Genomic DNA, 26,006 nt, shown 5'->3' on the forward strand with positions numbered 1-26,006 from the left:
GGGATAGTGAAAGAAATGAGTAGGCATAGAATTAATAGTTCATGACAGGTAAATAATGCACCTTTAAGGACTGTTACAGCCAGTTCCAAGTCTTTGCTTGGTTTGGAATGTACTGTCCACTGCTTTTGCTCCTAATTCTCCTGTGTTAACTGGTTTGTGGGGAGGCAAAAGTATGGGGGCAGGTATGGTAGTATGCCTCTTTCCAATTTCAAAATTCTAAATATCCCTTTGGTGGAACTGTAGTAAAGAAAAAATGAGAGTAAATGTGTTATAGATTTAATAGTGGGGGCTCAGGAGAATTTGTGTATAATTATTTTAGAATAACATGTTTATGAATGTAGTTGAATAAATTAAATTAATATATAATATAATAAATTTTAAAAATTTTAAAAATTCTCTTGGCCTCATGGTTCTTTTTTCTTGCTTTGTACCTAAAGATGATATATCGGTCATCTTTCCCTTTGAATTACTTGGGTTTGAGACTCCATTGAATTAAGGTTATTGTCCTACAATTTTAACAAGTTAATAATCCATAATTCTATCTGTATAAATGATGAATTCCTATGTTGAATCACCAATAACTTAGTAATCTTAGTATAAGTACATGTATATATATATATGTATATACATTAATTACATTTTAATGGATAATGAGTCTGACACTGATCATGTGAATATTTCATTAAATATTTCATTAAAAATATTTCATTACCTGAGATTAATAATACTTCAGTTGTTTTCTATGAAATATTACAGAGAATATAGTTTGATCTTCACTTTGATGCTGCTGTTCCAAGACAAGAGACTTTTCAATCAACACACATTTTATTTAGGGCTTATTCTTTGTCAGGTCCTTTGCTAAGGTCAGGGAAATAAATACTAAGAGGTCAAGATCATGAATTGTAGTAGCATTTTAGACATTTCCAGTCTGAAATTTCTAACATAGATAACTTTTAGAGCTCAGGAAACAGATTAGAGTTAGATAATGGACTATTGAACCCATGGGAACTGAGGAGACTACCCATTGAGATAGTATAAAGGGTAACAGAGAAAGAGAGGGCCTACGAGATTTGGGGAAACGTTAATACTTAATGGGCTGATTTCAGTAGTCTTGAAATAGTCACTTCTTAGAATGGGGGTAGTGCATCCCTTTATGGACGACACAAATGTTTGCCCTTGCTTAGGCTCAGGTTGAGATTGGATAAGAGAAATTTGCAGCCGGTGTATCACCAGTTTCATGGTTTCCTTAAATTCATTTTTACTTAGCACATAAATCAGAGCTTCAGCTGGTATATAGTAATCTAGTTTACCTTTGATAAAGAGTGGTCAATGATAAATGTTGTCAAGGGATTTCATATTATGGGATAATATAGAATTGAATTAATTCCCCCTAAGTAGCTGTATTTACTCATATATGAATACTATGTACACCCCCCCCCCCCCCCCTTCCTGGTAGAACAGCAGCTCAATAAACACAAAGACTCTGATTTTTTTGTATTTTTACCTCCAGTGTCTGGTAATACCTTATTATTAAAGAGGAGCTTAATAAATTGTGTATTCATTATTCACCTTTTCTAAGCCCCTATCACCATCATGAGGCTAGGAACAGGAGTATACTCACTACTTTTCCCTTGTCTTCAGATAAAAGTAAGGCAAAGAACATTTATTTTAGTAGATTGTAATAGGTTAGAGTGAAAAGAATATATGTTATATATTTGTATAATGTATAATTACATATGCCTATAATATATAAATATTGTCTGTGATAGAATAGTATCTATAATATGTGAATAAAAGAATTAAATTACCATCCTATAAATGAATGAATTAAAATTAACATGCTAGAAAAACTTAACATAACAATGTAATGTTTAGTGGTTTAGTAAATCACAGAATTTTTTTTCTTTTTTAGAGAGTATATTTAAAGATACTAACTTTGAAATAATCATATTCTTTACCTTTGTACAGGAGAGTCAGATGGCAGAGAACAATCAAAGCTGGAGGTTAAAGTTTGGGACCCAAACAGTCCTCTTACTGATAGACAGATTGACCAGTTTTTTAGTTGTAGCGCGGTAAGTTCAACCAACAAATATCTTTCGTTTCAAAAACCAGTCAAAGTGCATCAGTAGTCAAGGAAGTTAAAATTTTTCTTTCTATTGTCTTTCTGACAGTTTTTCACCACTTTCCTCAGTAAAAAAGAGGACGAAAAGATATGGTATCTGACAACAAAGTGTAGTAGATTATTCTTGTCATGTGAAATGGTTAACACAAATGCTGGGAAACAGGTAATAAAATCAGTAGCAAGATGGGTTTAACCAAAAACATAGTTCATAAAAAGAAATGATATATCCAGAGATTAGAACAAGAGGATGGGTCTAAGTTATTAAAAAGGTCTTTCAAAACCATAGAGGAATTTATGCTTATTTTTTGAAGCAGGAAGGATGGATTTAAATTTATTGAATAGCGATATGACATGGCCAGAGGTTTACTTCAGGAAGCTCCTTTGTATAGTGGCTGGAGGATGTATAAGAGTGGGGACAGAACTGAGGGATGACCAAATAGGCCATTGCAGTAAACTTAGAAAAAGCTGAGTGTCAGAACATAGGTGTAGGCTGTGAATGGTCAATAGCTGAAGGATATGAGATACCTGTATAGCTATTTAGGTAGAAACAGTATAATATATCAACTTCTGGGGATTTTTTTTTTTTTTTTTTTTAGAAAAGACTCAGTTTGTAAAGCATCCTGTGTTATTCTGCTCTTTCTTCTTTATTCTAGTGCATTTGGATTGAATTACAACAATTTAGCCCTATCTTACAGTATCTCATTGTTTGATTTATGTTTGTACTCCCTCAAACCCCCCCTCAAAAAAAAAGTTTTTAAAGATTCATTAGTATTCAAGTGCAGAACCTTTCTCTTTTCTTTTTTACCATGTCTAGTACTTTTCTAGATTATAAAATAAATACTCTATAAGCACTTAATTGAGTTAATTTGACATGACTAAATTTTTTTTTTCCTTCACAGTGGTTGTATATTAGGGATAACATGAAATTAGTGTTTCATATTAAACATTGATTTAATAATATTTATTAATGACATCCATCACCTGCCCATGTTGGCTTATTTGAGCATCAGCTAGCAAGGAGAAAATATTCTTGCTATGATTTTTATGACCATGAAGGAATTTCTGGCTTAGATTCTCAAGTTTCTTCTCTTCAAGTAGTTTCAGACTCATACAAAGATGACTTCACTGATTCATGAGCCCATTGAGAAGAAAAGTTGGGAGGGATAATAAAGTTGCAATCTACTATTATGCATCAGATTGAGAAATCTACTGAAACAGACTGCTCTTTTGGGTATAAATTGTCCTTTGTCTTTCAAATGGATATTGTCTAAGTTGTGAAAGTTACCTTGTTATTTTGGAAAGTCTCTGCCTTTGAGACTTAGCTAGACTGTTTTCAATTCTGGTACCATTACAATCTGAAAAGAGTTATTTGCAAGAACAGTACTTCAATATTAAAGGAAGTGTAAAGAACTTCTAAAAGTTACAAGGAAATTTCCACAAGTGACTTGCAACTTTGAAAGTTCCTCAGTATTGATTACACACTAAGAGCAAAATTATATGAAAATCAACTCTTCTTTTCCTCTGGTTCTGCTCATTTCACTTTACATCAATTCATCTGACTTTTCTACAGTTTTCTGAAATCTGCCTTCTCGTCACCTCTTTTACATCAATTCTTTCATAGTATTTTTATTTTGAATTTTTTAGTTTTCCCCCTAATCTTGCTCCCCTCTCCCCCCCCACCCCCCACAGAAGGCAGTCTGTTAGTCTTTATATTTTTTCGATGGTATAATTGATCCAAGTTGAATGTGATGAGAGAGAAATCATATCCTTAAGGAAGAAAAATAAAGTATTGTGCCTGATTGTTGCACTAATGGAATGAGCAAGTCCATTAAGGTTCATCCTCACCCCCATGTTGCTGTTAGGGTGCACAATGTTTCTCTGGTTCTGCTCATCAAGCTCAACATCAGTCCATGAAAATCTTTCTAGGCTTCCCTGAATTTCCATCCCTCCTGGCTTCTAATAGAACAATAGTGTTGCATCACATACATACACCACATTTTGTTAAAGCCATTCTCCAATTGAAGGAAATTTGCTTAATTTTCAATTCTTTGCCATCAGGAACAGAGCTGCAATGAGTATTTTTGTACAAGTGATATTTTTTAAAATACATTACTAAAATATTCTTGTTTAAGAGTAAACATAATTTACCCCCCCCCCCCATGTAGACCCTCATGAGAAATAAAGTAAAGAGGAAAAAAAAATGTTTCATTCTGTGTTTCTGATACCATCAGCTTTGTTTTGGGTGGTTCACATTCTTTATGATAAGTCTATCATAAAAGTTACTTCCATATTTTCCTGCTGTTGCTGATTGTAATTCCCTCCATCTATTCCTCTCCATATATTATATATTATATTATATTTTCCCTCTCCTTTCACTGTGTCCCTCTTCTAAAATGTACTGTAGGGTAGCTGAGTGGTGTGGTGGACCTAGGGCCAAGAGACCCTGAGCCCACATACCTCCCCTGAAACCTAGCAACCACCCAGCCCAATGGTCCTGGACTGGCCACCCAATCCCAGGCCCTTGCAAGAAGTAAAAAAGAAAATGTGTATATCTAACTATTCTCTCCTTTGATCTACCCTCTCTTCTATCATCCACATCCCCCCTTCCCCCTCCCTCCTTCTCCCTTCTCTGCTTTTTACTCTAGATGTCTATACCCTATTGAGTGTATATGCTGTTTCCTCTCTCAGCTATTTCTGATGAGAGTGAAGGTTCCCTCATTCCCCTTCACCTACTCCTCTTCCATATCACTGCAAAAGTTCATTGTGTGTGTGTGTGTGTGTGTGTGTGTGTGTGTGTGTGTGTGTATAATCTTTTATAGGAAATATATTAGCCTATTCCACCTCTCCTTTCTCTTACTCCCAGTACATTTCCCTTTTAGTCATTAACTCCATTTTTTACACCATATTTTATCTTGAAATTCAGCTTTCTCCTGTGCTTCATCTATAAAAGCTCCTTCTACCTGCTCTATTAAATGAGAAGTTTCATATGAGTATTATCAGTATCATTTTTCTATTCAGGAATACATGCAGTTCATCATCAAGTCCCTCATTTTTTACTCTTCTCTATGCTCCACCTGAGGTTCTGTATTTGAAGGTCAAACTGAGCTGAGCTGTGGCTGGGGCTTTTTTCCAACCCTGGTCCTGCTGAAACACACCTTTCCTGTGGAACTTCTAAGTTATCTTGGACTGGGAAAATGCATCACCCAGTCTTTCTGTGGGTTCTGCCCCCTAAATTTTGTCCAGAGTCATAATTTGATGGCTTTTGGTTTCCTTGGGGAAGGAGTTTATGGGAAATGCTGCCTTCTAGCTGCTATCTTGGCTCTGCCATATCATTTCTTTATAATCATGTTTACAGTAGTCTTCCTTCACATCCATATACCACAATTTGTTCTTCAATTTCTCAATTGATATACATTCCCCTCAATTTCCAATTCTTTGTCACCACAAAAAAACCAAAACTGCTGTAGATATTTTTATAAAAATAGATCTCGTCTCCCCCTTCTCTTTCTAATCATGTTGGGATGTTGGTGTAGGATTGGTATTGCTAGTTCAAAGGATATGCACAATTTTATAACAGTTTACATATTTCTGATTGATTCAATGAAATGAATTCTAATCTTTTAAAATTTTGTGCTTTAGTGATTTTTCAAATAATAGGTTCAACATTTTACTCACTTTAAATAGTATCAGAATAACTAGCCTTTTGCTACCTTTTCCGAGGAATAAGCTAAATTTACATCATGTCCAGTGTAACCTGGGACTCATATTAACTGCCTCCCACATACACACTCCTTCATTTAGTTAGACTCACATTTGGCCTATCTTGTTGTTCTTTAGCCATTTTGCCTCTTAATGTTAGTTGATGACTGTCTTTTTTTTTTTTTTTTTTGTAAGGCAAATGGGGTAAAGTGGCTTGCTCAAGGCCACACAGCTAGGTAATTACTAAGTGTCTGAGGCTGGATTTGAACTCAGGGATTCCTGACTCCAGGGCCAGTTCTCTATCCACTGTGCCACCTAGCTGCCCCAGTTGATGACTGTCTTTACTTACAATCTTACTTGTAAGAAAACCAATAATTCAGAGCCAGTACTTCCAGTGATACCCATTTTGTTGTAGGCATCTGTGGATAGGCACTTTTGTCTAAAATCATTGACCATGATGGGGTTAAAAGAGTCCAGGATTAGAAATAAGTAGGTCTGCACTGAAGTCACATGTTAATAACTAGATTCTAATATTAGACAAGTCATTTCACATCACTTTTCAGGGTTAGAAAACCATTTATCAAAAATAGAATTATATTAATACACCTGCAAAATATTTTTTAGAGTTATAAAGGCTTAAATAATTAGATATGAATTGTTAATGACTGATTTATATCACCATTAGAAGTATAACAATGCCGCTTTTTAATTTACTCATTGCCAATACTATTCAAATTATTAATGTGTTCTTTATTGAACTAAACAGAATTTTATATGGAGGAACGATCCCAAAGAATATTATGAAATGAAAAAGAACTCTAGCAGTATCAGATCTTGAGTTATGCTACCAAGGACTATTTCTCAAACTGATTTGGGATTAGTGAGTCAGAATAAGTTTTTCAGTGGAACAGATTTTGTCTTTTGAATAAGTATTAGAACATATTATATTACATTACTTGATTAAACTTAAGGGTTTTGTTTACTGTGGTAAATACTATTTTTTATTTTTTTAATACTTACTATTTTGGAGAAAATTGTTAAAGGTTTCATTATAAATCAAATAGATTCAGAAAGGAGATTCGTTTTTGAAATATAGATAAAGGAAGATTTATTGACTTAATACAAATAAATTACATCACAGGAAAAGCACAATTTTGACTAATCAAAATTGAAAAGTTTTACACAAGTAGTTAATGCAATTTGTAAAAATTTATTAATGTAATTTGTAAAAACTGCAGCCAATTTCTATGATAACCTGCATAGTCAATTAATACAATTATGTCTAATTAAAAGTAATTTCTTGACTTAAAAATGACTAGTGGATATAAGCAAGCAGTTTTCAAAATAAGGGAAACTATATGGAACAAATCAACTATATGGAAACATGATTTAAATTGCTACAAATAGAAAACATAAAAATTAAAAAAAATTCTCTAAAATCCTATATCACACATATTGTTCGAAATCAGTGGGGCTGTTAGTTTACAGAATATTAATTATATTGTTGGTTGATCATTGGATTGGTCTAGCCGTTTTGGAAAGCAGTTTGGAGCTATCCTTAAGTCACTAGGGGCAGCTGGGTAGTGCTGTGGATGGAGGTCCAAGCCTGGACTCAGGTACCCTCATCTTCCTGAGTTCAAATCTGACCTGAGGCATTTACAAGTTATTTCACATGGGCAAGTCACTTAACCTGGTTTTCCTCCAGTTCTTCATCAATAAATGACATGGAGAAGGAAATGGCAAATCATTCCAGTATCGTTTCCAAAGAAATGGGGTCTCAGATGACAACAAGAAGTCCAGTGATCATGCAGTTCAGTTTGACTCATGATGTGGCATACTTGGCCAAAGAAATCAAAGAAACAGAAAGGATTTCTATGCACACAGAAGTATTTATAGCTGTATTATTTTTTTATTCCAGTGAAAGACAAAGCAAATACCTGTTCTTTTAGAAATTAATGCACTGCTGAATTATGGTCTATAAATGGAATATTATTATTGCATCAGTAAGGAAGTGAAAAAACAGAATGGATTCATAGAAACCTAGGATGATTTCTGTAAATTGAATAGAATACAGTAAGCACATATAGAAGTATTTTATATAATAATTTCAATGTTAACAACAAAAACAACTTTTAATTTTAATCATTTTATGAATCGCTACTCCAGAAGAGTAATGACGAAACATTCTTTTGGTGATGCACAGCTATTGCAACATTAATATTTTTGCTTAAATATGTCTGCTTGTTATAAGAATAGGTTTTGTATTTTGTTTGTATTTTTTCAAAAGGAGTCAACAAGAAAATGATGATGGTGTAATATTTTAAAAATAAATTAAAAGCAGAAACAATTTCACAAGAAGAAACAGATAAGCTAGGGAAGTTAGTACTATTGTTTGTAGTGGGGTTTTTTTTGTTTTGTTTTTTAGGGTTTTGCAAGGCAAATGGGGTTAAGTGGCTTGCCTAAGGCCACACAGCTAGGTAATTATTAAATGTCGGAGACAGGATTTGAACCCAGGTACTCCTGACTCCAAGGCTGGTGCTTTATCCACTATGCCACCTAGCTGCCCCTAGTTAGTACTATTGTTAAATTTAATATATACTATTAGAAAAACTAATGCAGCTTCATGTTTTTATTTATAGTTTACTTTTTTCTGTCCTTTGTATGTGGAAATGTTCTCTTTTAAATTAATATTTTATAAAAACATCTACATAAATGATGAAATGTTATGCAATGACAGACAACACTCAAATAGCTATATTAGAGACAGTATTTTGAAAATTAATATAGAAAAGTACATTGGAGCCAGATGATATGTCAGTTACATGGGTGATAGATTATAAATGGGAAGATTGAAAGTAGGGATTCCAATTTTGAGGGAATTTCTTTGTTGGTTCATAGTTCTATAAATTAGAGGCACAATTGGTAGTTTTCCAGGAAAACAATGATGAACGCCTATAATCAGATGCAGGCTGTAAGGTTTAATATGTGGAATTTTGGCATAATCTAAAATCACTCTTCCTCCCGGCTCTGCCCTTGTCTTCCATTCCAGTCTTCTTACACCTTCTCTCCCTTTACACACTTGTATTCCAGGAACACTGACCTGGCTGCTGGTCCTTGTAGATGGTATCCCTACGTATTCCAAATATTTTCATAATCTATGCCCCCATGCCTGGAGATGCTTTCTCACCTCATTTCCACCTCTGATTTCTCTGGCTTTCCTCAAATTCCAACTAAAATACCAAGCTCTTTGGGAAAGCTTTCCTGATTTCCTTTAATTCTAGTATCCTCCCTTTGATGGTTATTTCAGATTTATATAAATCAAATATAGTTGTTTTCATGTTGTCTCTCTGATTATCTTGGATTCTCTTTGAGAAAAGAACTGTCTTTTCCCTTTATTTGTGTCTTGTGCTTATCATAGTGCCTTACATATACTAAGTTGTTACTAGTGTGTATTGATTGATGAACTTCCCTAATGCCTACAAGTATGCATAGAGTTTAGATTACTTGATGGAGTTGGTCCTTTCCCCCAATCAAAGAGATTTATGATACAAATGCTTCATATAGCCACAAAAAAATTCAGTCCAGAATATCTAGACATCTGGCTATAACAGAAAGGGATTTGTACTGTGCAAACTTTTAATTTGGTTGACTTGAATCTGTCCCGCAGTGACATGCTCGCTCTCTCTCGCTCTCTCTCTCTCTCTCTCCAATCTTTAAGTGAGAATTTAATGATTAATATACTTATAACCAAAGATTAATATACTTTTATTATATTCATTTACATATAAGATTTATAGCTCAATATTACAACCTAAGATTATTCCTATAACCCAAAAGATATTCTATTACATATATGCATATGTAAAGGAGAAGCATCAGTATAGTTAAAGAAAAGGTAAGAGATAAGAGAAATAATGGTTACCCAACATAAGAGGTTCTAACAAACTTGAAAATCTTGCTGGGAAAGTCCCTAGATTACTACACAGCCTCCCTGGTCTTGTTTGGGAAAGTGCTTTTGGCCGAGCTTCCTCTCCAATGGGAGGGTCTTCCAAAGCCTACTTTCCCAAGTGAGACTTTATAGTGCTCACATAAAAGTGGCACCGATCCAAGGGTTTACAGGACTGAACTCAGTGATCTACCTAACTTAATGATCCAGCCAAAACACCCCCAGATCCTGAGTACAATGACTTAGTGTCTTGCGTGGGTCAAGTCCCAAGGTGTGATCCCTAAAACATATTTACTGAGTATGTTCCCTATCACTCCCTGCCCTTTGAACATGCTTTGGTCAACCTGCTTCAGTGTCCTTCTCCTTGGGCCAAGACAACTGATAGGGAAGAGCTCAATTTAATCCTTCACCTTTCAATGGCACATCAGTAAATGAATTCTTTTTTTTCTTTATTTAAGGCATTGGGGTTAAATGATTTGGTCAAGGTCACACAGCTAGGCAGTTATATGTCTGAAGTCAAATTTGAACTCAGGTCCTCCTGACTTCAGGTCTGGTGCTCTATTCACTGCGCCACCTGGCTACCCTCTAGGTGAATTGTTTATAAGGTAGTTTGATCTTACATTAAAAGTTAGAATATTTATTTATCTATCTTATCTATCTAAATACAAAATTGTAACCTGACTGTTTGCCCCTAAGGGGAGGGTGGAGTGTTTGGGAAATTAGGGTAGAAGCAGATTTTGTCCCTTAAAAATATACATGTGCTTTTGGTTGAAAATAAGTAACTTTAAAAGAAGTTAGAAAGTACAGTGTTTGAGAATTCAAATATAGTAAAAGCCTTATATTTGGTAATATATAGAAGAATTACAGAACAGTTGAGTGAAGTGGGATAATCTTAGGGAGCTCATTTCCAAGGGTGTTCGATGTGAATTACTATGTATCTGCTCCTGTGGTGTCTGGTCGGCACAGTTGGACTATTTAGACCTATGCTACCCTTTCTTTCCCTCTTGCATTTCAACCCATGTGTTCACTGCATTGACCTAATGTTTATGGCAGACAACACTGAAAGTTAGAACTTGATAAAATTTCATAAGCTGCCCTCTTCACTGTTTTTTCTTCATTGTTTTCTCCCTGCTTCCTTTGTTACTCCATCCTACCCCTGCACCCAAACTTACTTTTAGCCATGATTACTTAGCAGTAGAGAAGAAACTTTTTGCTTTGCTAAATTTAAAGTGTCTATGTTTTGTTGTCTTTACATTTTAATATTATCTACTGAAACGTTGCATAGTTCAAAAAGCAGAAAAAGGAAGTAAAACTGTGTTTTGTTTTTTTTTTTGCTTGTCTAGTGCGGTTGGAACATTTGCTCGGGCCCTGGATTGCAGTAGTTCAGTCAGACAGCCCAGTTTACACATGAGTGCAGCTGCTGCTTCCCGAGACATTACTCTGGTAAGCTGTTTTTTGGAGACTGTTTCAGTTTATTTCATTCTTTCCTTCTCTTATGAAAGTAGTTACCAAATGAAACTTCATTGATATTGAGATATTATATTGAAAAGTTCCCCATTTGTACTTAAGGTGTTTGTTAACTAAATGTGTGTTACGGTTTCTTTGGATCCACCAGTCACAACACATTGTCTGTTTTCTGATGAGATTTCATTCCAACTTTTCTAATTATTGCAAAAAATAAAATATTTGTTATTCAAATGCAATTGCACATTAGCATAGCTTATTAAAATCATATTCTAATATTCTAAATATTCTGATTTGGATTAGTTAATTCAATTATGTTAATAAAAAAGTGAAAAGTTAGTATAGTTTACTGCTAATGGTCATTAATGTTCACAGCTTACTTTTCTAACTACTTTTGGAAAAAAATAAAGAATTTTAGCAATTTCAAACAGAATCCCAATATTTGCAAAAACCAATTACTCCCGTTTAAATGAATGTTATTAAATTATGGAAGCATGGTCTTTCCCAGTATATGAAAATAATCACAATTGCTTATTTCTTATTGATACAATCAATATTATCAAGTGTAATGATAAAAATTCCCAAGTTGTAATTATCCTTCATAGTGGGATATTCAAGGCCCCCCAAACAAGGGGAAGACTGGAGAACTCTAAAGATATCCCAACTTACTCTAAATGTTTTCACAGTCTATTTATATAATACAGTCTACTTATATAACTTTATACAGCCTACTTACATAATAAGTAGTTTAATAATCAAAGTGGTGGGATACTCATCAGGTAGTCTGTGGCAGAAGTCAGATAATATATTGGAATTCCTGCAGAGTTCTCCTAACACCCTGTAATTACCCTGTAATTTCTGTAATTACAGAAATCACACAAAGGGAGGAGGAGTTATATACTATGTTAATGTAGATTGGCTGATATTTTTATAGGTCCCAGACATTTGGGTCCCAAATTGGTTCTGTTTTAGCTAGATTCCCAGGCATGCAAAACTATGTAGTGGTCACTATCTTTTTTTGTTTTTGTTGTGGTTTACATTAATCTTTTATTAGCTTTCATTGGATAAGGATTCATTATTATTATTATTATTATTATTATTATTATTATTATTATTATTATGACTTTCACTGATAGAAATTTTTGCTTGAAAGCTTTCATTATCTATGAACTTTTCTGTTAGTGACTTTCACTGCTTAAGTGATCCATATTTTGATTTTCACCAATAGGAAGGAATCCCCACTGTAACCATGAATACTATTATTTTGTACTTTTAACGAAATGAACCTTCAAACTGAAAGCATTTTGACCCCAGTCATTGAAATGCATAGAAGAAAATGGATGTATGTTAGAAAAGACATTGACTAATATATAGAAAACCTTGTAAAAATGGTCTTTTTTGTGAATAAAAAATATGGATTATAGCTACTTAAAATTCATAAATAGTTATGTAATAATCATAGGTCATCATTGTGCTCTTTAATACCAATAATTATATCAGTTGTTTTACCCAGGAGTCATTGTGTTCTTTACTGATGTAAGGCAACCAATAGTTCCTTCTGGCACAGTATTTGTATTTTTTAAATATTAAAATACACTCACTTTTTAAACGCATTTTGGAGAAATACTTAATATGGTCATTTTCTCTTAAGGAGTCTTGGCTCTCTTTAGATTATCAACACTCAACAGCTTTGATATTTTTTCTATCTTGAAGGCAACTTTGCTTCTTAGACATATTGGAACCATTTACCAAGAATTTCCATAAAATTAGCTCAGATTATCTGTGATTTCAACCCAATGCTTTGTCAGGTTTCTTGACTCTTATATTATTTGATGACCTCATTTCTCCTAATAACTAGCTACATTCAGTCCAGTAGTTCTTCTGTATTCCTCACTATCTGTCAGACCCAACTTTCCTCACACCCTCACCCAGCATCTGGGCTCTTGCCTGGGCCTATCTATTTAATCTTTGAAACATTTCTTTCTTCTTCCAACACTGTACTCTGAAGTAGACCCTCACACCTTGATTATTGAAGATACTAGTGGGTCTCCTCACTAATGTGTAATCCCTTCTCTAATGAGTTAACTATAATGGCTTCCTATTGTTTCTAGAAGCAAATACAAAATATTTTTCTTGGCATTCAAAGTCCTTTACAACCTAACCCCCTGTTACCTTTCCAGTTTTTTTCCACCTTTTTCCTTGATTGATATTCTTCCATCCAATGATATTGGCTCCTTTTCATGAGTTTCATTCTCTATCTCTTAGCTCCAATCATTCTCTTTGTTTTTCCCCATTCCTTGAATACTCTTCCTTTTCTGCTCCAACTTGTACCTTCCCTGGATTCCTTTAAGTCTAAAACAAAATACCATCTACTGGAAACCTTCCTGGCAGTCCCTCTTAATTCCACTTCCTTCCTCTCTATTAATTATTTCCTATGTGTATATGTATTGTATGTATTTATTTATCTCTCTCATTAGAATGTAAGGGTAGAGATTGTAGTTTGTCTCTTTGTTATCCCCTGCACTAAACAGAGTTGATAGATATATAGTATCTAAGAAAAAAAAAATGTAAATTGTGTTCATCCAAGAAAGGACTTGTTTTATTGTGGGCCTATTGCTGGAATGATGACAGTTGTTTGATTTATTGTGTATATTTATATTCCCTACACACATGTATAATATAGTTGAAATTTTTTTTTGGTATTTCCATTCATTCACATTAACATAAAATGATGTATTTCATTTCTTTCATATGTGTCAGTGCTTTTTAATGAATATCTTCTGCTGGATGTGAGAGTTGATATAAAATAGTTGGCATAATGCAAAATTTCTATAAATTTTCCTTCTCTTAATTCCCTTTAAAGTGAGTTATTGATTTTCTACTGTTATATGTTTTTAATCTAAGAATGTATTCAATAATTTCAACCAAGTGCATAAAAATAAAATTTGAAGTAATTAAGAACCATTTGTATTATTTTATGAAGGTTAGATTAAGTATATGGATATTTTAATAATCAGTATATCTTAATTTTTTGGGCAAAGTATCTGTTTTTAGATAAAACGCATTTTAAATATTCTTTTTCTTTTTTCCTTTTTTCTTTTTTATATTCTTTTTTTTTGAATTAAAGATATTCGAGTATTACAATTCCCCCCCCCAATCTTACCCCCCCCCCCCCCCCCCCACAGAAAGCAATCTGTCAGGCTTTACTTTGTTTCCATGTTGTACATTGATAAAAATTGAGTGTGAGGAGAGAGAAATCATATCCTCAAGGAAGAGACAAAAATAAGAGATAACAAGATGAGACAATAAGATATGTTTTTTTTCCCTAAATTAAAGGGAATAGTCCTGGAACTTTGTTCAAACTCCACAGCTCTTTATCTGGACACAGATGGCACTCTCCTTTGCAGACAGCCCAAAATTTCTCCCAATTGTTGCATTGATGGGATGAGCAAGTCCTTCAAGGTTGATCATCATCCCCATGTTGCTGTTAGGGTGTACAGTGTTTTTCAGGTTCTGCTCATCTCACTCAGCATCAGTTCATGCAAATCCCTCCAGGCTTCCCTGAATTCCCATCCCTCCTGGTTTCTAATAGAACATTAGTGTTCCATGACATACATATACCACAGTTGGCTAAGCCATTCCCCAATTGAAGGACATTTACTTGATTTCCCATTCTTTACCAACATAAACAGGGTTGCTATAAATATTTTTGTACAAGTGATGTTTTTTACCCTTTTTCATCATCTCTTCAGGGTATAGACCCAGTAGTAGTATTGCTGGGTCAAAGGGTATGCTCATTTTTGTTGCCCTTTGGGCATAGTTCCAGACTGTTCTCCAGAAAGGTTGGATGAGTTCACAACTCCACCAACAGTGTAATAGTGTCCCAGATTTCCCACAACCCTTCCAACAACGATCATTATCCTTTCTGGTCATATCAGCCAGTCTGAGAGTTATGAGGTGTTACCCCAGAGAAGCTTTAATTTGCATTTCTCTAATAATTAATGATTTAGAGAAATTTTTCATATGGCTATGGATTGCTTTGATTTCCTCATCTGTAATTTACCTTTGCATTATGCTTTGACCATTTGTCAACTGGGGAATGGCTTTTTGTTTTAAAAATATGACTCAGTTCTCTGTATATTTTAGAAATGATTCATTTGTCAGAATCATTAGTTGTAAAGATTGTTTCCCAGTTTACTACATTTCTTTTGATCTTGGTTACAGTGGTTTTATCTGTGCAAAAGCTTTTTATTTTAATGTAATTGAAATCATCTAGTTGGTTTTTGGTGATGTTCTCCAACTCTTCCTTAGTCATAAACTGCTCCCCTTTCCATAGATCTGACAGCTAAACTAGTCCTTGATCTTCTAATTTGCTTATAGTATTGTTTTTTTATGTCTTATCTTGGTAAAGGGTATTAGGTGTTGGTCTAATCTGAGTTTCTTCCATACTAACTTCCAATTTTCCCAGCAGTTTTTATCAAAGAGAGAGTTTTTATCCCAATAGCTGAACTTTTTGGGTTTATCAACCAGCATACTATAATCATCTCCTGCTTTTGCTCCTAGTCTATCCCACTGGTCCACCACTCTATTTCTTAGCCAATACCAAACAGTTTTGTTTTGTTTTGTTTTGGGGTTTTTGCGAGGCAAACAGGGTTAAGTGACTTGCCCAAGGCCACACAGCTAGGTAATTATTAAGTGTCTAAGACTGGATTTGAACCCAGGTACTCCTGACTCCAGGGCCAGTACTTTATCCACTATGCCACCTAGCCGCCTCATACCAAACATTTTTGATGACTGATGCTTTATAATATAATTTTAGATCAGGTAGGGCTAAGCCCCCCTTTTTGCACTAACCATAACCTATCAGAAATTATTTGATCATATCAATAGATGCTGAAAAAGCTTTTGACAAAATACAGCATCCATTCCTACTAAAAACATTAGAGAGTGTAGGAATAAATGGACTGTTCCTTAGAATAACTAGCAGTATCTATCTGGTACCATCAACAAGCATTATATTCAATGGGGAGAGGCTAGAGGCATTCCCAGTAAGATCAGGGGTGAAACAAGGGTGCCCATTATCACCACTGCTATTCAACATCACATTAGAAATGTTAGCTTCAGCAATTAGAGAAGAAAAAGAAATTGAAGGAATTAGAATAGGGAAGGAAGAGACAAAACTCTCACTCTTTGCAGATGACATGATGGTTTACCTAGAGAATCCCAAGAAATAATCCAAAAAATTCCTGGAAACAATTTTAGTAAAGGTGCAGGTTATAAAATAAACCCTCATAAATCTTCATAAGTCTAGCCAGATACAGCAGGAAGAGGTAGATAGAGAAATCCCATTCAAAATAGCCTCAGACAATATAAAATACCTGGGAGTCTATTTGCCAATACAGACTCAGAAACTTTGTGAAAACAATTATAAAACACTTCTCACACAAATTAAATGAGATTTAAATAACTGGGCAAACATCAACTGCTCATGGATAGGTAGAACTAATATAATAAAACTGACAATTCGACCAAAACTAAACTACCTGCTTAATGCCCTACCAACCAAAATTCCAAAAAAATTACTTCAATGAGTTAGAAAATTTTGTAAATAAATTCATGTGGAGAAATAAACGTCAAGAATTTCCAGGAACTTAATTTTCCAGGAACTTAATGAAAAAAAGTGCAAAAGAAAGGAACTTAGCCCTACCTGATCTAAAATTATATTATAAAGCATCAGTCATCAAAACTGTTTGGTATTGGCTAAGAAATAGAGTGGTGGACCAGTGGAATAGAGGAGGTGCAAAAGCAGGTGATGATTATAATAATCTGCTGTTTGATAAACCCAAAGAGTCCAGCTATTGAAATATTCTTTTTCATAGTGAACATTTCATAGCCCTTGGATTAGATATTCTCCCTCTATGTAAATTCACATCCTATGAATAATTCTGAAATCCCCATTCCAAAAAAATTTTTATGTTAACTTTTTTCCACAGGCCTGTGCCCTTTCTCCCTTCCCCCTCTTCTCCTTTGACTCAGTGCTTTTTCTTCCATTCTGAAACCTATTACAGCCCTTGTTTTGTCACTTCTGGTTGGTGACTTGGTTTGAGACCTCCAGTTCTGAAAGATATTTCTGTACTCTCCTGTTTATATCATTGACCCACATCCCCCCCCCCCCCCCCCCCCCCCGAATTGTTTTTTCTCTTCTCTATATTCTGGCCAGGTCCTCATAAGGCTGGCCTAGGCCCCCTTGTCTTCCTTCTGTATTTACAGTTTTCTGTCCCTGGCCTCCAGTGTGATCTTAAACTGAATGCCGCTCTTTCTTCTTTGGGTACTTGGCTTTTGTCTTGTTCCCTCCTTCCATTTCTCTCCCAGACCTGGGTAGGCATTATGTAAGAATGGTCCTAATACGTAAAGTGAGAACTTCTGTTTCAAAATAGAAAGTGTCTAGAGCTCCAGATTTGTCACAAATATTCTATATTGTATTTTCTTGGAAGTAGTTGTGGTAGACATTGAATGTCAGTCTTTGTTTAGCCTTTTTTCTTTGCTTAAATAAAAAATAAAGTTATTAAATTAGGTATTTCTTTTCAAATGAAGAAATTTAATCCCTTTAATTGTAGCCCTGACATTTCATATGATTGTGTCCTTTACCAAGGCACTATTTGAAAACAGCTTGGGTTTTTAAAAAATTCATTATTTTGAACTTAAAATTCATTTTTCTATAGAAAACTAGTTAGACTCTGTCATGCCACCAACTCTATCATTTTATACCACTTTGCTGCCAATAATAAGTACTATAGAATGCCTGGTAGATAGTGAACACTATGTTCATTCCCTTCTCTCTTCCCCTAAAGATTTTTAGGGAACAGTTCTGCTTCTCTTGGTGGGGAGAGGAGCAATCAATTCTCCATAATTCTTGTAAAAAGAATCAGTTTTTCTTTTCTCTCCCTGGAATAGAGTAGACTGATACTATGTATGGTATGAGTGGAATGGCAGATTTTAGGGCTATTGGAGCTGAAATTCTGTGGAGGCCTATGAAGATATATTGACTTTAGGGGGCTGTAGGTTTCTGAGGAAAACTCTTGCCTCTTCAAGCAGCCTGTTTAGAGCTTCATTGAAACCAGTGGAGGGATTAGAGTATTGAACAACAGTGAATAATTTTGACAGGCTATTCTTGTCATGGTCCATCTTTTTGCCTTTGTTAAAACAAATGTTTCTGTAGGATTATAGTTAAAATTGTTAAATCATCTTTTTCCATAGCATCTATTCTCCTCACCAAGGCTTTCTTTTCATAGTATTCTATCTTTTGATAACAGTGCTTTCACAATTTCTTCTCTTATTGTCAGTAGGGTTTCCAGATTTCTAATATGGTTTTTTCTTTTGTTTTCTATTTTGTAATGGCCACATATTCTTTATTTTTAATTGGACCAGTGCTTCTTAGCTGCAAATGTCATACTGCTTCCCCCTCTTACAGTAAATAAGACTGCAGAAGTCACTCATGTCAGCAGAATCCTAATATTTTTTTTCCTGCCTCATTGATTTTTTTCCTTTCATATTTCTACTAAATGCTTTTGAGATCATTTTGAGAAGAAATCAGTAACGTTTCATGGTTTGGTACCAGAATAGTGTTCTTAGATGCATATCCTCCGTGGGCAATATTTGGTCTCAGTATTTGTAGAATTTTGGACCACTCACAAAATGGTTTTCAATAAACACACAGAGAAGGTCTTTATACATGGTTATGGATTCAGCAATCAACAAAATTATTGCAAATTTGTTTGTATATATAAAATGCTTTGCCATTAAGTCAAAATGGATTCTCTATCCAATTGAAATTATATGACCCTATTCTTCCTATTGTCATTTGACTTGATTAATGTAGCTGTCAGCAATATTATAATGGTTTGGGATCAAAATCTCAAAAATAGGAGAGTAATGGTTGGAATTTATTCAGTCACTTGAAAAGTGATTCCAACCTGAAAAAGGGACATTTATACCCTCAAACCTTACTCTTGAGCTAATCCAAATCTGCCTCTATACTTAATGAAACAGGACCTCTGGAATCCTGAATTGCCCCTTCCATACATGATAGTCTGCAGGCCTCTTAACACTACTAAATACCCTCACAGAAGATTATAGGAAATTTCCAAGCTTAAACCTCTAACCTTATATTTGAGTTCTGTTCTTCCTGACTCTAGATTCAGCCCTCTGTCCTCTGCACTAGGGAGATAGAAGTTAGTTGCTTCAGTATCATTTTGGTAATTCTTTGTTATCTTTAAGCCTACAACTATGCTGTGCATCTTCTGCTATCAGGATTTGTTGCTATCAGCTCCACCCAGCTAGAAGTTAGGTAGTGGTCTTTTGAGGTAACAATTTTGTTTACTTCTTTGTTCTCAAATCAACAGTTTGCTCTCATCCCTTTTTGAGCTTTATGATCTTTACAGCTATGAATTATAATGGTTATTTTTCCATGGGTTTACTTTAATACCTTATGAGAATGTTAGAGGGCTTCACAAATTTACAAATTTCATTATACTTCTGTTGTTACAAATTCGTTTGTTTGTTTGTTTGTTTTTAGGTTTTTGCAAGGCAAATGGGGTTAAGTGGCTTGCCCAAGGCCGCACAGCTGGGTAATTATTATCAAGTGTCTGAGGTCAAATTTGAACCCAGGTACTCCTGACTCCAAGTCCAGTGCTCTATCCACTGCACCACCTAGCCACCCCTGTTGTTACAAATTCTTAAATCATACATGAAGCACATCAAACTGTCAGTAGCAAAATATGCAGTCTTTATTTTGTTTAACAGATCCCAATAACAGAAATTGATTTAACACAGTCTCTGTGGAAGTGGGTGTGGATCCATGTTAGCTGAGGAGAATTAGGAAATATTGAGATGGTCAAGTCAATCAAGGCTTTTCTGTCTGGCTGAAGGAAAGGCTATGTATCTGGGACTGGTATAGCCTGCCCATTTAATAAGGGAATTGACTTTCTCAGGATCAATGAGGAGGGAACTTAGAAAGGCCTTGGTGGCTTTGGGAGTTGAGCTGAGATGGAAGGGAGGGCAACTGAACTGTCCTGAGATAAACATTGTCCTGAATGTGGATAGTGCCACCTCACTCATTAACTGGAGGGAGTGTCCCAACTGGCTGTGAAATAAAAGAAGGAACTTCACAGCCTATCATTCTCATGTGTCTTTTGTTGTTTTATCTTCTGGTAATAACATTTTTGTTAAATGTCATTCAGACTCTACGTTATCTTTAATTATTATAAATGTTAACAAAGTCAAAGTTGCCATTTTTAATGTATTTTAAAAATATTTGTATAATATATTTTAAAAACTGTTGTGCCTTAATTTTGGAATGAATAGCAAAGTGCAACCCCCAATTAGCATTGTAGCTATGGATACATTAAAATGAAGCTCTTATAGTCTCCTTATCTGTTCTAAACTGAATCTCATTATAACTTTTCTAATTATTGAATTTTTAAACTTATTATTTGATTTACTTACAATGAATAATAATAACTAAGTTAGTATCATTATTATAAACAATCATCAAATTGTCTTTTACCTGATAGGGGAAATACAAGGAATCAGTAACTTAAATAAGCATGTTTCTTTTTCTTCAAAAGCTTGTATATTACTATAGTTTTGGTAGTAAAATAAGTAAATTAATGTGTGAAGGTAGAATTAAAATGGTATTTTTTCTGAAATTCAGAACAGTTAAACTGGGTATTCTTTGATTTCTTTTTTTTTTAGTTTTTTGTTTTTTTTGCAAGGCAATGGAATTAAGTGACTTGCCCCAAGGCCACACAGCTAAGTAATAAGTATCTGAGGCTAGATTTGAACTCAGGTACTCCTGACTCCAAGGCTGGTGCTCCATCCATTGCGCCATCTGGCCACCCCAGTTTTGAATATTTTTGAGAATAATTTTATTATATTACTTTTGAGGAGAATTTTATGAGAGCCTTGATTCAGTGGTTTTAAATTAGTAGATTTTTGAAATAATTTTTTCTATCGTTTTTCAACTTGAAAATTTTTCAGTAGTTTTACTAACACATCCCAAAATTATCCTCTCATACCAGTATAGTAGTGAAAAAGTGAAAATTTATATAATTTTCAAAGCTGTCAACTTATTACATTTTGGCCATTTTAATCTAGGATTTACAATTTTATGTGCTTCTGGCACAGTAGATATAGTACTAGGCCTGGGGTCAGATAGACTTACTTTCATGCGTTCAAATCTGGTGTCAGTCACTTACTAAGCTGGGTGATCCTATGGTTTCCCCATCTATAAAAATGAGCTGGGAAATGTGTCATCTTACCAAGCAAGACCCTCAAATGGTGTGACAAGAGTTTAATATGACTGAAGGAAAAAAAACTTCCTTCCTCGATTATATGTTTTTTTTGCTCCTCTTCTATGTTTTAGGAGATACTCTTCGGGAGTAGTTGTCTCAGAAAAATTCGTAACCCTGCAACCAAACTCTTGATGGGTCTGCCTCAGTTTTTTTGATTAGGTTGGCTTCGATTATATAGGTATTTGCTTTTGTCTTGTGACCACATGTACAACGTTTTCTTACTTTGATAAGTCCCAGAAGTGTCTAATCTCTGGAAAGAATATTTCATTGTCATCTATTTGTCATGAAGTTGAGTGAGATTTCATTAGAGTGTTTATGTTAACTATATGAAAAATGTGCATATTTTAACCTAAGCATGTTTGGAATTGGAGTCTATAGATTATTGTTGCAATTTTAATATAGATAATGTGACCTGCCCTCATTTCTTTTTAGACATTTAATTTATTTTTGGAATTACATGTTAGAAAGATTTTCAACATTTTCCTACTGTATTTATAAATTACAGATTTTTCTACCACCCTAGCTTCCCACCGTCTTCCCCTCAGGGAAAATGATCTGGTAAAAGTGACCTGGCCTTATTTAAAAAAAAAATCAGTAATACTTTTCCTTTTACTTATTGCCTTTTTTTTTGCATGATCTTAACTTAATTTAAATTTTAAAAGATAAACAGCTTATAAAAACTATGTCCCTGATACTCCAAATAAATTTTGGGGTGATTCTTTGTAGGACTTGAAATAAAAAAATGCCTTAATTTTCATCAAATTTTTCTTCAAAAGTTTAGAGTTGGTATAGTTGAAACTAGGGCAATTACTTTAATTTTTTAGTAGAGAACAGTGTGATAAAGACAGTTTTTAAGGAAGATTTACTATTCTAGCTTATATTTCTAGGGTGAATTTAATTTGGGAGATATGAAGGTAATTAACTAATACAGTGTCTGTATATGAGATGAAAGTCTGGATTGTTTGAATTTTGCTTCAGATCTATATTTAGAAAAGTCTTTCAGTCTTATAATGCTATTTCATTGTTTCAACTCCCTTGAGAATAAGGGGCATGTTATCTCTTTGCTACTGGGTATAGTGACTGTTCATCTCTTGCTGGTTTCTGCCCCTTTCTTAGGGCCCTACCCTCATTCTCCATATTGCTTAATATCCTTCCCTGCTTTTTAAATTAATATTTATTTTATAATTCAGTGCAAGTGAATTTTCCTAGATGGGTAGCACAGCCTTCTCTGATAATGGGGGGGTGGGGCTTGCAAAACCAGAAGGCCAAAATTATTGCATGTTTCTGAATATAGTTGTCACATGCATGAATTTTTTTCAGTGAAACAAACTTTAGATTAATCTTTGTTATTTGAGCCTTGTGAATTTGTCTTGATAGTGTATTTAGCATCACTTAATTAGCAGGCTTCTCATTAGAACTCAGACAATGACTAAATACTTGTAATACAGATTTTTCAAAAAATATAAAGAGGTGCTCCTTAGAACTACATTTTTGCAGAAAGTATGTTCAAGTGAAGTCAGACTTGTCTTCGTATTGTCCAATCTCAATGCTAGAATCCCATTGGTGCAGGTTCAGGGCACAGCCGAACTATGTCATTAAATTGCATGCTGTATTTGAGCAGCAAGTATAAAAATGACAAACTGATCTTTTGTATGGAAGGTCAAAGTAATATAATATTGTATTAGAAGTATTTTTGTAAATATGATATAAAAACCTTGGTTCTTTCCTTCACCCATTGTGTTTTCTTTTAATGCAGTGGGTTAAATGACTTGCCCAAGGTCACACAGCCAGGTAATTCTTAAGTTTCTTAGTTCAGATTTGAATTCAGGCCCTCCTGACTCCAGGGCCTGTACTCTATCCACTGTACCACTTAGGTGCCCCATCTAATTTCTTTAAAAATCAAAATAATTTGCAGTTCTGAATAAATATTTTGAAACATTTTTCACTGACTGACATTTATATTGCATTTTAAGTTTTGCAAAGTGCTTCACATGTTACTTCATTTGTTTCTCACAATAATGTGCCATGTGGTGTTTTTATACCCACTTTACGGAAGGACTCAAATATAAATGGGTATAAATTTAAAAATATTTCTACAATACTTCTTTTACAGAGTGAGATAAAGGAAGGTTAAGTGATCTGCCCAGAATCATAGAGATTGAAGGGGATTTCATCTTAAGTTTCCAGATTTAGTCTTCCATTCCCTTTATCAACTTGCTCTACCACTACTAAATTAAAAAAAAATTATTGTCCATGTTCTTTATAAAGTAATATTTTTTCATGTTAGATAAAGCCATTTCTGATTTTAAGAGGAAAATCCACTGTTAAAACTTGTATAATTTAAGACAGTTTAAATAATGAAAATATTGGAACAATACTAAAAAATAGTTTGTTATATTTGCTTTGAGAATCACAGATATTATGGGATGGAGAGAAAATTACACTGCAAGGGATTTTTTCTGATTTCAGTTGAAAAAGGCAGGAAACTTAAAAAGTTAAAATATCTTTGTGTTTGTTTTAATTTTTTGAACGTAAGGTTATAATTGTAGCAGCTGCTTATAGTCCTGATCTCACTGCTGATCCGAAGTCCGGAAGTTTGAGCTTATTCTATTTATCCCTAGCAATGTGACCAGTTCTTTCCCCACCCCCAATACAGCCTGGTTTCTTCTAGATTTAGTTTTCAGTAGATTAATGAACTTTAGAGGTCCTGTGGCACAGAATTCTTAAAATGAAGGTATCTGCTAAGCTCAGTCTCCTCTTGTACTAAGAATTACAGATGTGTGCCTCTCCACTAGCCCTAAATTTTTTTTAATTCTAAATTTAATGAAAATAAAAAAAACTTTACATGTGTAAATTAAAATTGTAAAAGAATAATATGACTGATTTGTGGAGTTTGCTTTTTTTGGTTTTTGCAAGGCAGTGGGGTTAAGTGACTTGCTCAAGTTCATGCAACTAGGTAATTATTAAGTATCTGTTTCAGGATTTAAACTCAGGTCTTCCTGATTCTAGAGTCAGTGTTCTATCTACTTTGCCACCTAGCTTTCCCAGGTTTGCTTTTTGTTTTCTTCTTCTTCTTCTTTTTTTTTTTTTTTAGGTTTTGCAAGGCAATGGGGTTAAGTGGCTTGCCCAAGGCCACACAGCTAGGTAATTATTAAGTGTCTGAGACCGGATTTGAACCCAGGTACTCCTGACTCCAAGGCTAGTGCTTTATCCACTGCACCACCTAGCCGCCCCTTGTATTTGCTTTTGAACTTAATATCTCATATATATATATATATATATATATATATATATATATATATATATATTTAATAATTTGTCAGTGGTCATTTTCCCTGTCTTTCAACTATTGTTGGCTCTGTTCTCATTCCAGTACCTTTCCTTTCAAATTAAAAAATAAAAGTTATAAATACAATGGAGTACAAAAACATTTGATACAATTTGCAAATAACTTTACAAACCTATATATTTTGTAAATTTAAATATTGCCATATAAATGCTAGATTTTATGACATAGCATGGCAAAAATAATAAAATTCAGCTTGTATATTGTAGAGTCTATATTCTGTACCTTTAGTCCATCACTTCCATCCCAATTAGTCTTCTGGAGTTTTTGGTGATTGCATTGATCCTGATTCTTAAGATGAAGACCTGAATTCTAATCCACCCCAATCACTAACCAGCTATATAATCTTGATCCAGTCACTTAACTTCTATTCTGTTTCCCAACTTTAAAATTGGGATAGTAGTCCCATTTTTGTTGTGAAGACCAAATTCAACTCATTTATTAAAAGCAATGTCTTATCTTTTTTTTAAAGTGATAGTATAGCATTGTAGTTCCTTCATTAAGTCTTTTAAATTGTCTTTTCAATATTATTCTTATCGCATAAAGTGTTCTAGTTCTACTTAACTTTACTCTCTGTCAGTTCTTAAGTGTTCCCGAGTTTTCTGAAACCCTTTTTCATTATTTCTCACAACATAGTATCCCATCCGACTATTGCCCCAGATTTTGCCTAGTTAATGTACATTCCATCTTCATTACAGTTTTCTTGTTAATTTTTTTTTTTTAGTCATATCCCAGTTCTTTGTGGCTTCAGTTTGGGTTTTCTTGGCAAAGATACTAGCCCATTTTTACAGATAAGGAAACAGGCATGAAGTGACTAGCCATGAGTTGAGTAGCTAGTAAGTGTATAGCATCCTTTTGAACTTAGGAAAAATAGGTCTTCATGATTCCCACCTCAGTGCTCTATCCACTGAGTCACCTAGCTACCACATTTTATATTATAGGTTTATAACACAACTATATTACATATATTTATATATCACTAAAATTAATTTTCTACATATTGATCTTTTTCCTATTCCTTTAATCTCTTGGAGATATCTTAGTGGTTTTACTAAGAATTTAATGACATTTTGGCTA

The 26,006-nt window shown here is 34.2% G+C and overlaps 1 protein-coding gene across 2 annotated transcripts in view; it reads left to right on the forward strand.

The window, feature by feature from the left end:
- MTA3 (metastasis associated 1 family member 3) overlaps window positions 1-26,006 on the forward strand; it is a 194,694-nt gene that overhangs the window by 88,965 nt on the left and 79,723 nt on the right. For both annotated transcript variants that reach the window (XM_074204684.1, XM_074204676.1), the window contains exon 8: window positions 11,111-11,210. In XM_074204684.1, coding sequence (XP_074060785.1) covers window positions 11,111-11,210 — 100 coding nt within the window. The remainder of the gene's footprint in view (window positions 1-11,110; window positions 11,211-26,006) is intronic.

The sequence above is a fragment of the Macrotis lagotis genome, chromosome 1 (genome assembly GCF_037893015.1).
Source record: "Macrotis lagotis isolate mMagLag1 chromosome 1, bilby.v1.9.chrom.fasta, whole genome shotgun sequence".
In the NCBI taxonomy this organism is placed as follows: domain Eukaryota; kingdom Metazoa; phylum Chordata; class Mammalia; order Peramelemorphia; family Peramelidae; genus Macrotis; species Macrotis lagotis.